The 12093-nt window shown below is 42.4% G+C and overlaps 1 protein-coding gene across 1 annotated transcript in view; it reads right to left on the minus strand.

Moving 5' to 3' along the window:
• Window positions 1–1166: 1166 nt before the first annotated feature.
• Window positions 1167–12093, minus strand: part of UBAC1 (UBA domain containing 1) — a 33454-nt gene continuing 22527 nt past the window's right edge. The window contains exon 10 of the mRNA XM_075578841.1: window positions 1167–8818. Within this exon, the coding sequence (XP_075434956.1) occupies window positions 8703–8818 (116 nt within the window). The 3' untranslated portion in view covers window positions 1167–8702. The remainder of the gene's footprint in view (window positions 8819–12093) is intronic.

A 12093-nucleotide genomic window follows, 5' to 3' on the forward strand; every position in this document is an offset into this window, starting at 1 on the left:
ATTACTGTGTGCTTTTTTTTGTGATCACATACCATGTGCACCCCTGCAATCAGGTCAAAATGTTTAATTGACTTAGAACAGCCAATACCAGCTCCTGCTAAGGTTTAGTGCTTTGCTTACCAAAATTAAATGGTAAGATCTTTGGGACAAAAGGTTACATTGCTATTCATATTATTGAATAATGAAAAAACGTCAAGTACAGCTGTTTTCAGCACCGTTTGGTGAACTCTGTTGGACCTTGGACTGCAGATAACAGTGACTGAGTATAACTTGTGTCCCTGCTCAAACAGGGGTACTATTCATTATGAGGCTAGGCTGTAGACGATATGGGACAACAGAGAGGTCAACAAGACAGAGGGGAAGTAAAAATCGCCAAAGAACCAAATGTCTCTCAACTGTACCTCCTTAGACGCCAAACACGCAATGTAGGTTCTAGCTGTAGATATTAGATATAAAAACAGTGTCCCCTTCTACACGCTATATCCAATAGGAATGCAGAACATAAGGACCGTATGGGAAATTGATCACAGGCGATCAAGCCAGGATGGGTAAGATACGCATGTGCAGAGTAAGGAGAGAATGATGTAGGGTTAATGCTTTTTCAAGTATGTTGTATATACCAGTGCTTTGGGAGAAATGGTCTAGATCAGGGGGTGCTTAACACCAGTCTTCAAGCCCCCTCCAGCAGGTCAGGCTTTCAGGCTCTCTCAGCTTCAGCACAGGTGACTCAGAGGCTCAGTCAAAGACAGCCTCTGATGAAGCTACATGTGCTGAAGCAGGGCTATCCTGAAAACCTGACGCAGAGGCTCGAGGACTGGAGTTAAGCACCCGTGGTCCAGACCAGGATTGCTTGTCCTCATCACAATTAGGCAAGGCTATATACACTAGTAATCCTAATTGTGTGCAGTGCTTAAATACAACTAAATCTACTTTAACGTCTGTGTGGCAGACTCCCCTTCCTTCAACTACAGGCGCTTGGTGCACAGCCCCCTTGCATTATCATCAGAATAAATGTTAGATCGTCTCAAATGTATTGACCCCAAATCAAAAAGTATGGATTATTAAGGGAGCGTTTTGACTACCTGACATCCAGCATGAGCAGTAACGTCTCCAATTGTTTGCATTACATGTTCTTTGAATGTGTGAAGATACTCACAAAACAGCCATTAAAAGAACAAAAAAAAAAGTGTTTATTTTCAGATGTTATGAACATATAATACAACACCAGGTAAACCTCAGATCTCCACGTGTCTATTTTCTTTATTGGAAATCTTAAATCTTTCAGAGGGGATTGAAAACAGCAGACGTCCACACGTTAACCAGTCTACGTCTTGAATATTTTGAATAAACCTCTGCCCATTTGGGTGGACATCGTGCAGACACCTTAAGCCAACTTCAAATCTCCAATAGGGAATAAATATAATAGATGTTAGTCGTTAAGGGTAATTACCATTAGTAAGAGCAGTCGACAACTTTTTGATGCCAAGGAGTATTTATCCGATGTATAGAATAGAGACTGGAATATATTAACCAAGCTCTCACAAGAGAAAAGATCACATTGCAGCAAGAATTTTCATGCTATTTATACAGATGTTATAGTCCTATAAAGCCAGTGACAATCCAGTATATTTTACAGAAATAGGGTGAAAAGGCTATAAAAAAAAAACTGTTCAACTTCACCAGTGCTCCTGTGTTCAGTGCAAAAAAACATCACAATATTGTACATTTCACAGTACAGTAGGAAATGCATGTAGAATACAGACTGTCAGCTGCAGGAGGCACTGCAAAGGATACATGATCATCATCTACACCAAGGGTGCTCAAGTCCAGTCCTCAAGCCCCCCCAAAACAGGTCAGATTGAGGATATCCCAGCTTCAGCACAGGTGGCTCCGTCGTAGACCGAGCCACCTGCGCTGAAGCCTGACCTGGGGGGGGGGGGGGGAGCTGGGGGGTTCTTGAGGACTTGAGTTCAGCCCCCCTGGTCTATACAGCGCCTCGCGACAGTCACAAGGAAGCAAACGAGGTCAATGCAGTAGTTTCGATGCGTTTTCACATTTGCCTGGGGGATATTCAAACTTCTATCCTCAAATTGTTAAGGGGTCTTCCGATGGACTGATACCATCAATAACACGCTGTATAAAACGTACCTATGCTGCTAGAATTCAGATGCAAAAAACAGCCAAATGTTTAAAGGAAAACAAAATCATTTCGTTGGAATATCACAGCGTCCAGCAGGATCCCGAGGGTTAAATTGTATATACTGTAACTCTTGGGCAGGCCAAAGCACGGCTAGGAGGGTGTGTGTGGGACACCAACAGTTTTGTAAGGCATTTTGAAGTCATCTTTCCCAAATAATTGACCCAGCTATTAACCCTTTGCTGCCCGACGGGCCTGCAATGCAGCAGTGAAAAATATTGGTACACTAAACACAGGTTTAATCATTTCGCGGTCATTCTGGGCAGGTTCATTAAAGGTCAGATCCGGGTTAATGCACCAAATCAATCATTAACCGCCACGGACTTAAAATCGCAGTTCATACCGGATCGGATGTGGTAAACAGCGGACCTTCGTTAAAAAAAAAAAAGTTCCCCCTTTACAGATATGTATGCGCTGATCCCTTCTGAGATAGCATGGGTTTAGTACCATGTACTGAAGAAGCAGCTTTTGGATGGATGGGGTACAAGTATAAAATCAGTACAGGGTTTCACCAGTGTTTGTCATGCAATTTTCCCTCTTCAGTGTGTGTGTGTGCGCACACACACACCTCGTGTGTTCTCTCTCCCAGATGTCAAATGTGATGCGATGTGTACCCCCACAACCTTATGCTGAATAGGCTAACAACTCAGACGTACAACTCATCAAGCTTTGATTACAACCAACACAATTCCCTAAATGGGACACCAGTAAGAGGTGGCCTTTTTTGCTGAACTAAATATTTACGATGAGAAATGGGTCAGCTTAAATCGATCTCGCATCATAGCTGAAGTAATCGATTGAAAATAAAGCAATTTAAAAAAAAAAAAAGATTTAGCATACAAAACTACATTTGTGACAAAGTATAGTTTCCGAACGGATGTTTGTCCAACGACCCGAGGCTCCGTCTCTGGTTTAGGCAGCAGTGCCGTCTACAAGAGTTACCTACCCCAATAGCCATCAATACATTCCATTCCAACACACAAATGTCATTATAGTGATAGAATTTCACAAATACATCTACTCTCCTTTCCATCCCTATGGACAATATGTAGAAGCTAGCACTGCGACATAACCAAAGAGACGTGGTGGGAAGGAGATTGTGGATGGTCCCGCGGACCACTGAAACTACTGTGTTTTTTTTTTTTTTACATGCTTTCAAACAGTGGAATAGGAACGCTTGTATTGAGAGATTACAATTCATTTGATTAATGTTATGCTTCAGCACGGATATGAAAACCTGACCTGTTGGTGGCCCTTGAGGACTGGAGTTGGCCAGCCCCGCTTTAGGCCTTGGCCATGTTTAGCGCTTGCTGGCGGAAGCGTGCTGACGCGCGTTCCCGCTCAGCACTGAGCCCCTACAGCCGCAATTAGAGCGGCTTTAGTAGGGGCTCACCTGCGCTTCCGCGCGCTTGCGGAAGCGCAGGTCTTAGGGGAAATTTTAAATTCCCCCGCTTGCCGGCACGACAGGCCGGTCACGTGAGCGGTTCGGAAATGAGGGCGAACCAGCTCCGTGACGTCACTGGCCCGCCCCCTGACGGCTGCTGACAGTGCGTGCGGTAAGCAACCGCAAGGCCAGGGAAAGCACCTGCTTTCCCTGCGCCTCAGCACGCCAGCAGGGAACATGGCCGAGGCCTTAGAGTGGAGCCCTACACCATGAAGTGTGCAACACGGCTGTTTAAAGCGATGTGGTGAACGGTGAAGTCATTTTTAGACACATTTAAATTGTATGCGATTCCTATAAAAAGATATTATAAATACGCAGCCCTGAGAGCAAACTTTCATACATGTTTTTCTGGTTTTAAAAATTTTAGGCATACATTTTACCAGGCAGTGTTCTAATTTAACACCAATATATGTAAATAAATATTTATTTTATTATCATTCCCATCCGCATGGAGCAAGATTGTCTCTACAAAGTACGCAAGCAGCAGATGGCGTTTTACAGGGGCTTAGAAGGAAATCTGCTGAATCACAAAAAGTAAATATGGCCCTTTGCGTCTTGCTGTTACAGCACCCCGTTGCATATTAAGGGGTGCTGTACCAAAGGGGTTGAGCACAATTGTTTAATGAAGGTAATAATTCTATTGTGACTGGTCACTTTTTCACATCAGTTACTGAATCCTCCATCCCACATTTTCCATTTAATATCAACGGAAATTATTGTAGATTACCAGACCATAGTTTAACTGCTAATCCTCAGCGCAGCACGGAGAACGGCTGCAGTAATGTTGTTATTAAACAAATGCTTTATGCCACCCAGTGGATAGTCGCAGGCATCTAAAATTCTACGTTCAGTTTCTCTGGGGTTCCATGCTTTCGTATGGATATGCTCAGCCTTTCCCCCAGGAGCCAGTAGAGTTTCAATGTATATTGTTTTTTTAATGTAATCTAGGTATTTTTCACAAAAAGACACACAGGTTAAAGCGTACAACTGTCTTTTGCAAGCCACTGCAAACTGTTAGAAGCCATTCTATGCATATGGAAACACAAGAAACTGGTAAAAAATACACAACCCTATAATAAAGCCACAAAGCCTTGCAAGAATGAGGTGAGGCGTTCTACTTTAACTCTTTAGGGCATAGCGGGTTCCCATTATATGTACCTATTACCTTAAGTACTTCATAGGACCCTAAGTGAACCAAATCAGTGTGTACAGGTCACTGAAGGGGTTAACAATTCATTGATTTGTCCATTAAAGGGCAGAATACTGGAACTAATTTTTGAAGGTCAAAAAGGCCCACAAACGTTAATACCGAGTCCATTTTTCCCACGTGTGGCCTTTTTTCAATATGGAGTTTTATGGCGTGATATTAACGCTTTCACTGCCAAAGAGGCCTGCCACCGCTCTCCAGCAACAAAAAGGTTAAAAACATAACATGGGCCACTTGTTACTCACACGTGCCATTATTCAAATAGCACCTTCCTCCCCAACTGGCCCCCCTGCACCGGAAAGATTTAGATGTTAAAAGGTAACGCTCCCTGACCAGAAATGCAATATGCCATGTTAAAATCTTCATGTCCCCATGTTTCAGTTGTACAAAGCCACGGTGCGTGAAACGCGTCAGCTCTTTAATTGGGCTTTCGATATTATTGGCTCTGATTCAATATGCTCGAACATAGAAGCTTGAAGCCACATGGAAATGAAGATGACTTTACAACATATAATACAAGGGCAGATAAAGCAGATTCCTGCATAGTCTATTTAGCTCACTGCTTCACTAGTGTTACCTGGTCTTTAGATTGTAATTTGCAAACTAAAAACGTCTTATGTTGGGAAACTTCATGTGATGTATTTCATTTCAATTTTGGAGGGTTTAGTTCTTCAATATTAAGCTAACACAGGCAAAGGTTTATTTTTGGATAAGGAATTTGTACTTTTGGCAAGAATACACGCTATGACATTATCTCTTATAAGGGCTTCGGGCACTTTGGCAGTATTTCTTTAAAATGAGTTGCCAGGCTAATATTAGCCGATTAAAGCCCAATATGCCAGAATTCCTCTAGTACTGAAAAAGATACTGCCTCGTCAGACCAATACTACAGTACCTTATGGGTGGGACACTCTTAAATATATACTGTATAAGTGTATTACCAGTCAATGCTTACTTTCCTTTTGTCATATATCTTGAGAACAGTAATGAATGTATGGGCTAATTAGTTCCTTTTTACTGGATGCCCACAAATTAAAATACCCCACGGCAAATACACCCCCCCCCCCCCCCCCCAATAGTTTTTTAATTTTTTTATTTAATACTTTGAGAGAGACTTAAACATTTTCTGAAACCAGGAAGTTTGCAGGAAGCTCTAACCCAGGGGTGGCCAACTCGTGTCCCCAAAAGCCACCAACAGGTCAGGTTTTAAGGCTATCCCTGCTTCAACACAGGTGACTCAATCGAAGACTGCACCACCTGTGCCGAAGCAGGGATATCCTGAAAAGCTGACCCGTTGGTGGCCCTTGAGAACTGGAGTTGGCCACTCCTGCCCGAACAAATTTCGGCAAACTATCAATATAGGTTATTGGCAAGGTGTGATACAAGTGCGATGGCTGCTCATGAAATTAACCAGAAGAATATGCTGATGCTATTTAAATGCCAATAATAACATGCTGGGGACTTCAATGAGTCATTAACATTCTACTCTCCACCTTTCAATTGCTGGTTCTGCACATTAATAACTTATGTTCTTGAAATATATATTGTTTCCCTGATGCACATGCCATGAGACAGCATTGTACCAGATTAAAGCAATGTGGTATATGCATTTTGGCCTTTTAAACACTGGTATAACACGGTCACAGCACACGTGCATTCCCACTTACAATGCGGTTTCCCCCAAAAGTTGCATAGTACGTGAGCTTCTAGAAACCCGTATTAAAAAGGTACCTGCAGACTGGGTCCAATAATACCAGGATAGAATAAAAACAAAACCCCACAAAAGTTGCTATTTTTAGAAAGACTGATGGAGTATTATTGTTGGAATACAAAGCTCAGCGAGCATATTCGTACCATCAACTCCAAAACTAGCAGAAGACCCCACGAGTCACAATGTACCATGTCAATGACCAAATATCGAAAACATATGCACAACCAATACATTCATAATACACAAACATTTGGCAAGATAGCCCAGACAGACTGGTACTACCAAATGGCATCAAGTATCAATTGAAATCATTGATACCGTGACCAAATAGGTTCATCAGTAGTCAAACACCTGAGAAGATAAAAGTACAGGGAAAAAAAATAGGGTGCTTGTTGACAACGGAGAATTCCCTGCCTGGATCATCATGTATAGAACAATTCTGCTTTCAACAACACCTCAATATTTACTACTGTAGGATGAGCAATTTATGGTAGAAAAATGGAGTCGGAACTTAATTGATCAAACACACTTGTACTCCAGAAAACACAAACACACCATTACCAAACTGAATGTAAACGTACCATTTTGTAGCTTCTTTACACCATTCTTCCAAAAATTATTGATCTAATGAGAATATCATCTGGTACTGCAATACTAAATATATCAGCGAAAATGTTATCCTAAAGTAATTTAGATAGCGACATTATTTTAGGTCTTGATACACAGTGAGGATAGGAAGGTTTCTCAGCTTTAACAGATCTTCTCTTGGTACCCAATGTAAGGCCAGTTCTGTACGGTCTATCCCTGCCAGCTCCACGCATGGTCTCCTAAAACCCAGACGAGTCTATATCCTGACATGTGCAAGCTCATCTAGCGTAGATGGACATCTGCATTGACATTGCTGGGATTTGAAGTTGCAAGTGAACACACTCATGAATGATGGATGCACGAGGTATCGCAGCAAATCGTACCAACTGTCTCCATAAACCAATAATCTGCAACACGGGGAAAATTGGCATGGGAAAGGCTGCCACGGAGACCCACAAAAATGTTTCGTTTTATAGCATGACTTAAAACAAGAACTTCCTTGGTCAAACTTGGGATAGCAGTCGCTGAACGGAATTCAAGCCTGTTGGGACACTTGTGCTAATATATACTGTATCAAGCGTGATTATTGACCTATACTAAGAATATATAGATACCAGAGCATGGTTATATTCCTGACTTGTGATAATAATAACTCGAAAACCTGTACCTCGTTCCGTCCTATGTTCAAGGAGTGTAGCCAAGAAGTAGTTTATCAATTAAAATAATAAAATAAAAAAAAAAAAGGAAAGCAAGAGGTTAATTTATAACATGTTGGCTTCTTCAATTGATGTTATTACTGGAAAGAATACCAAATACAGGGGCCAATTCTATGTTAAAAAAAGACAAGTAAAAAGTAATTGAATCGGTTATTTAAAAAACAAACAAAAAAAAAACCAACCTATTCAAACCCCTGTCTATGCACTTTGAGTAAGCAGAGGTAGTTGGCGTTATAACGGTGTATCGGTTATACCGGTATTGTTTTTCACGGATTGATTTAAAATAATATTAAATGGGGATATTAAATATAAACCTCATTTCCTTTTGCTTTCATTTTAGGGGGAGGGGGGGAGGGAAGCGAAGGCATCAGTGGGGTAAGGATTGTACCTTAAGCAAACCCAATCTTTTGCTCTTTAATTTGCAATACTCTGTTTATATTGGCTACCAATTCACTTGGTGTTCAGCAAACATGCGTGCAACCCGCATTTTGATTGATTGATTTTAAATCTATGTCGTGCCGTTCAAAACAAAGCACGCAGGTGACACGGCGTCACTGCTAGTACCCCAAATATTCTGCCACTTATACCCATCTTGCCCCAGCACCCTGCCAAGGTACCCAACCACAACAAAGCAACTCCATTCACAAGGTCAAGCAGTTTCAGGGCCAGCACCAATAAACCACACACTCACAAACACTCCTCGGAAGAATAAAGGAGGCAGCCCAGACCACTTAAAAACACTTAAGATTTGCGGATCTTATGTTTCTTCCAACAAACGGGACTGAATTCCCAGAAGTCCAGAAAACGTAGCGGGGAGTTCCCTTGGAGGCGAGCGTCTCCTACGTGCGATTTAAGGTTTGGAAAATCCTAGAGATTTGAAGCATTACAGGGCCAGTTTCGGGGTCGTTCATCCACTGAGTGCTGTTCAAGGGATTTTCCAGCATATCTTCAAACGCTGTCAAAAGAAGGAAGATATTCACATGAGTAAAGCTTGGCAGGTCTCCAAACGGTCCAATTTTATATACGAAACCAAAAACCTGCGTGCAATTACTTCATCTTTGCAAACAATTATTAAAATGGCAATAAGAAGTATTATAAATGGTTTTAATGGCTTTCTGTCCAGTTACAGCGTTATAAAACCAAGTTACAAATACAGGGCCTCTACTTTTCTTTAGTACAAGAAAGAGAAATGCGTTTTATTTCCTTGCTTATGGATTTAAGGTTAAGTATGTATGTGCAATCAGAGAATAAAATATCCTTCCCAAGGATAACCCCAGGGTAGGAAATATAACCCCGCTCCGTTTTTAATAAGCAATCAGGCTAAGGCACGTTCTATAGCGCCGTGCGCGTAATTGTAGTTGGCTGACGTTAGTCAGGGCCGCGCGCGCACGGCAGGGAGCCGACAGACGGCGGCAAAGATGAAGAAATTCATCTTTTCGCGCCGCTACGGCTCTGAAATGTATGTATATGTGTGTGTGTGTGTGTGTGTGTGTGTGTGTGTGTGTGTGTGTGTGTGTGTGTGTGTGTGTGTGTGTGTATGATTGCAGAAGTAAAAAAAAAAAATATTTATTAAAGTTTAAAAAAAAAAAAAACAAAAAAAAAAAACTTATCTAGGACACACACGGACACACACGGACACACACGGACACTGCAGCTCCCGGCACTATATACAGGAAAAGCATGAGGCACTTGCACGCGCGTTCGCATAGGCACGCGCGGCCGCACGCTGTATATAACAGCCCTAAGAGAGGAGGTTGAACAGACAATGTTCTATTTGAGTTGAAAAATACTTAGACACCTCGAAGTGATTTTTAAGGCCCATTAATGCTTCCACGAGGACACTGTTCATCTTTAACTGGGGATACTGAGCTGCAATCCCAGAGAAGGGTATGGTTATAGTGTTGCTATTTCAGCTTTGGCAGGTCGAGGAAAATAAATAAAATAAGTTTGTACAGTACACTCCTGGCACTGTAAATGGCAGTTAACCTTCTGTTCCTACAGAGTAGTTTGCAAAGCATGGCTTCTTGAGCTTTCCATTGCAACTGTACCTTGCAGGAGATTACTTGTGACATACGATATGCCAACGTGATGAAAGCAACTGAGCAGGACGTAGCTAGTGAAAGGGATATGAAACTGAACTAAAGTCTATTACAAGTGCCTCCAAACATTCCTCCCAATCACAGTCTTTTCCCGTGTTCCCAAAAGTCAGGGTTTCATTCATGAATCGATAGTTACCCGTTATAAAAAGGCTCTCTCTCATTAGTGAATAAACCCAATATTAGCTACCGTTAATGACTAACGCTATCTAAACCTTTTGATATTTCCTTCACGGGAGGTCCGGACACTTGCTGCAGAGCAAAGGTGTCTGGTCATATCCAATACCAAATGGATTTTGTTTTAGTGACAAGAAAGAGGGCCAACGATTTAAAGAGTTCATTATTTTCAATATTGCCTTTATATGACATTGAATGGGTTCAATATAAGAACAGATTCTAATCCAGGGGTGGCCAACTCCAGTCCTCAAGGGCCACCAACAGGTCTGGTTTTAAGGCTATCCCTGCTCAATCGGTGACTCAGTCGTTGACCAACCTGACCAGTTGGTGGCCCTTGGGAACTGGAGTTGGCCACTCATGTTCGAATCACTCACGTCCTGAGGTTGAATCGTTAGTTACTTAATGGCCAAACGAAAGCTATTTTTAATTTACTTGTCAAGTGAGAAACCAGATGGACACTGGAGGGCCCTCTCATGTTCGTCAATTAAGACGTGTCAGGCATCTTAGGAAAGCAGTTAACATGTAAAATATAGCAGTATACAGGCCAGCCGCTGGGGCACAAGGCCAGCCGCTGGGGCACAAGGCCAGCAAGTAAACTACTCCATAAACTTATCTAATGTTATGCAGAATTCTGCACATTCCTGTATATTGATACTGATGATATTTGTTGCTCATGTTTATTGATCTGATGTTTTAGCTAAGCCATGATGCCAAAAAGAAACAGTTCATCTCCTTACTCTCTCCATGATGCAGTTTTACATACTGTATGTAAAGGTAATGCATTACCTTCATATAGGGCAATGTTTACAAAGCAGTCGTCTGCCATAAGACACATCATCTGGGGTGTGGGAGGTAGGCTGGTTAGAGGAAGGGAGGAGGGTGCAAGATAACTGCACGGAGGGCGACAATCTGGGGTGTGGGAGGTGAGGCAAGTTTGGGGGGGGGGGCAGGTGAGAGGAAGGGAGGAGAGGGGTAAAGGTCAGCCAGGGTGCATGAGGGAGGAGGGGTCAAGGTCAGCCAGGGTGAGAGGAAGGGAGGAGGGTGCAATATCAACGCACCGAGGGCAACAATCTGGGGTGGGTGGTAAAATCACCCTGAGTAAGGGAGGAGATCGTCCAGGGGTAGGAAGATTGATCCGGGAGGTGGGGTGGTAGAGCAGGGAGGTAAATGTATTTATTCTAATCGTGAAAAATATCTTTTTAAATGGCAATAACCCCCTCGGGACAGGGCATTACCTGGCCACGAATGCCCGGGAGGGTTAAAGGCCCAGTGCTTCGCCTTAGCCCTTCAACTCTTCCACTTAAGTAGAAAAAGGAAGGTGTGTCGCCGTGCTGGTCCGTCCTTCCATGTAGAAACAAAGCAGGGAGAGGGAGTAGGTGTTATGATACCTTATATTGGACCAACAAAGAGTGGATATGTTACAAGCTTTTGAGCCTCTCTGGGTTTCACCTGGTGAAGTACCCCGAGAGGTCGGACAGCTTGTAACATATCAGACCCCCCAATCCCTCTCCCATCTTTCATCCTACTTATGTAGAACCAAGTCTCCTTTTGCAAATTTGATGCCCTACTTTTTTTTTTAAATCAGCAAAGAAATGAGGTTTGAGTATTCTCTTTAGGGAACTAACCTCCAAGTTAAATGATGGGGGTGGGGGGTGGGGGGTGGGGGGGAGAGAAACGCTAATAGTAACCATTAGGTACCGTATCACTTGCTGCAGCATCGCTAAGACAGGGACTTGTTTTTTTTAATCAAAAATGATGATGAAATGTCGGAGGAACTATTTCAGCAAATTTAGTGAGATGACAATCGAAGGTAGAAACAAGTTTCCATCTTTGTTTTCTGTATAGTTGCGTTTAAATATGAATGTCTCTGCACCACCATTGTCCTATACCGTGGCGGTCATATCAAGTGTAACAGGTTTCTATAAATATGTGTTCTTGTCATACAGTATATGTAATG

Source organism: Ascaphus truei, chromosome 21 (genome assembly GCF_040206685.1).
Source record: "Ascaphus truei isolate aAscTru1 chromosome 21, aAscTru1.hap1, whole genome shotgun sequence".
Taxonomy (NCBI): domain Eukaryota; kingdom Metazoa; phylum Chordata; class Amphibia; order Anura; family Ascaphidae; genus Ascaphus; species Ascaphus truei.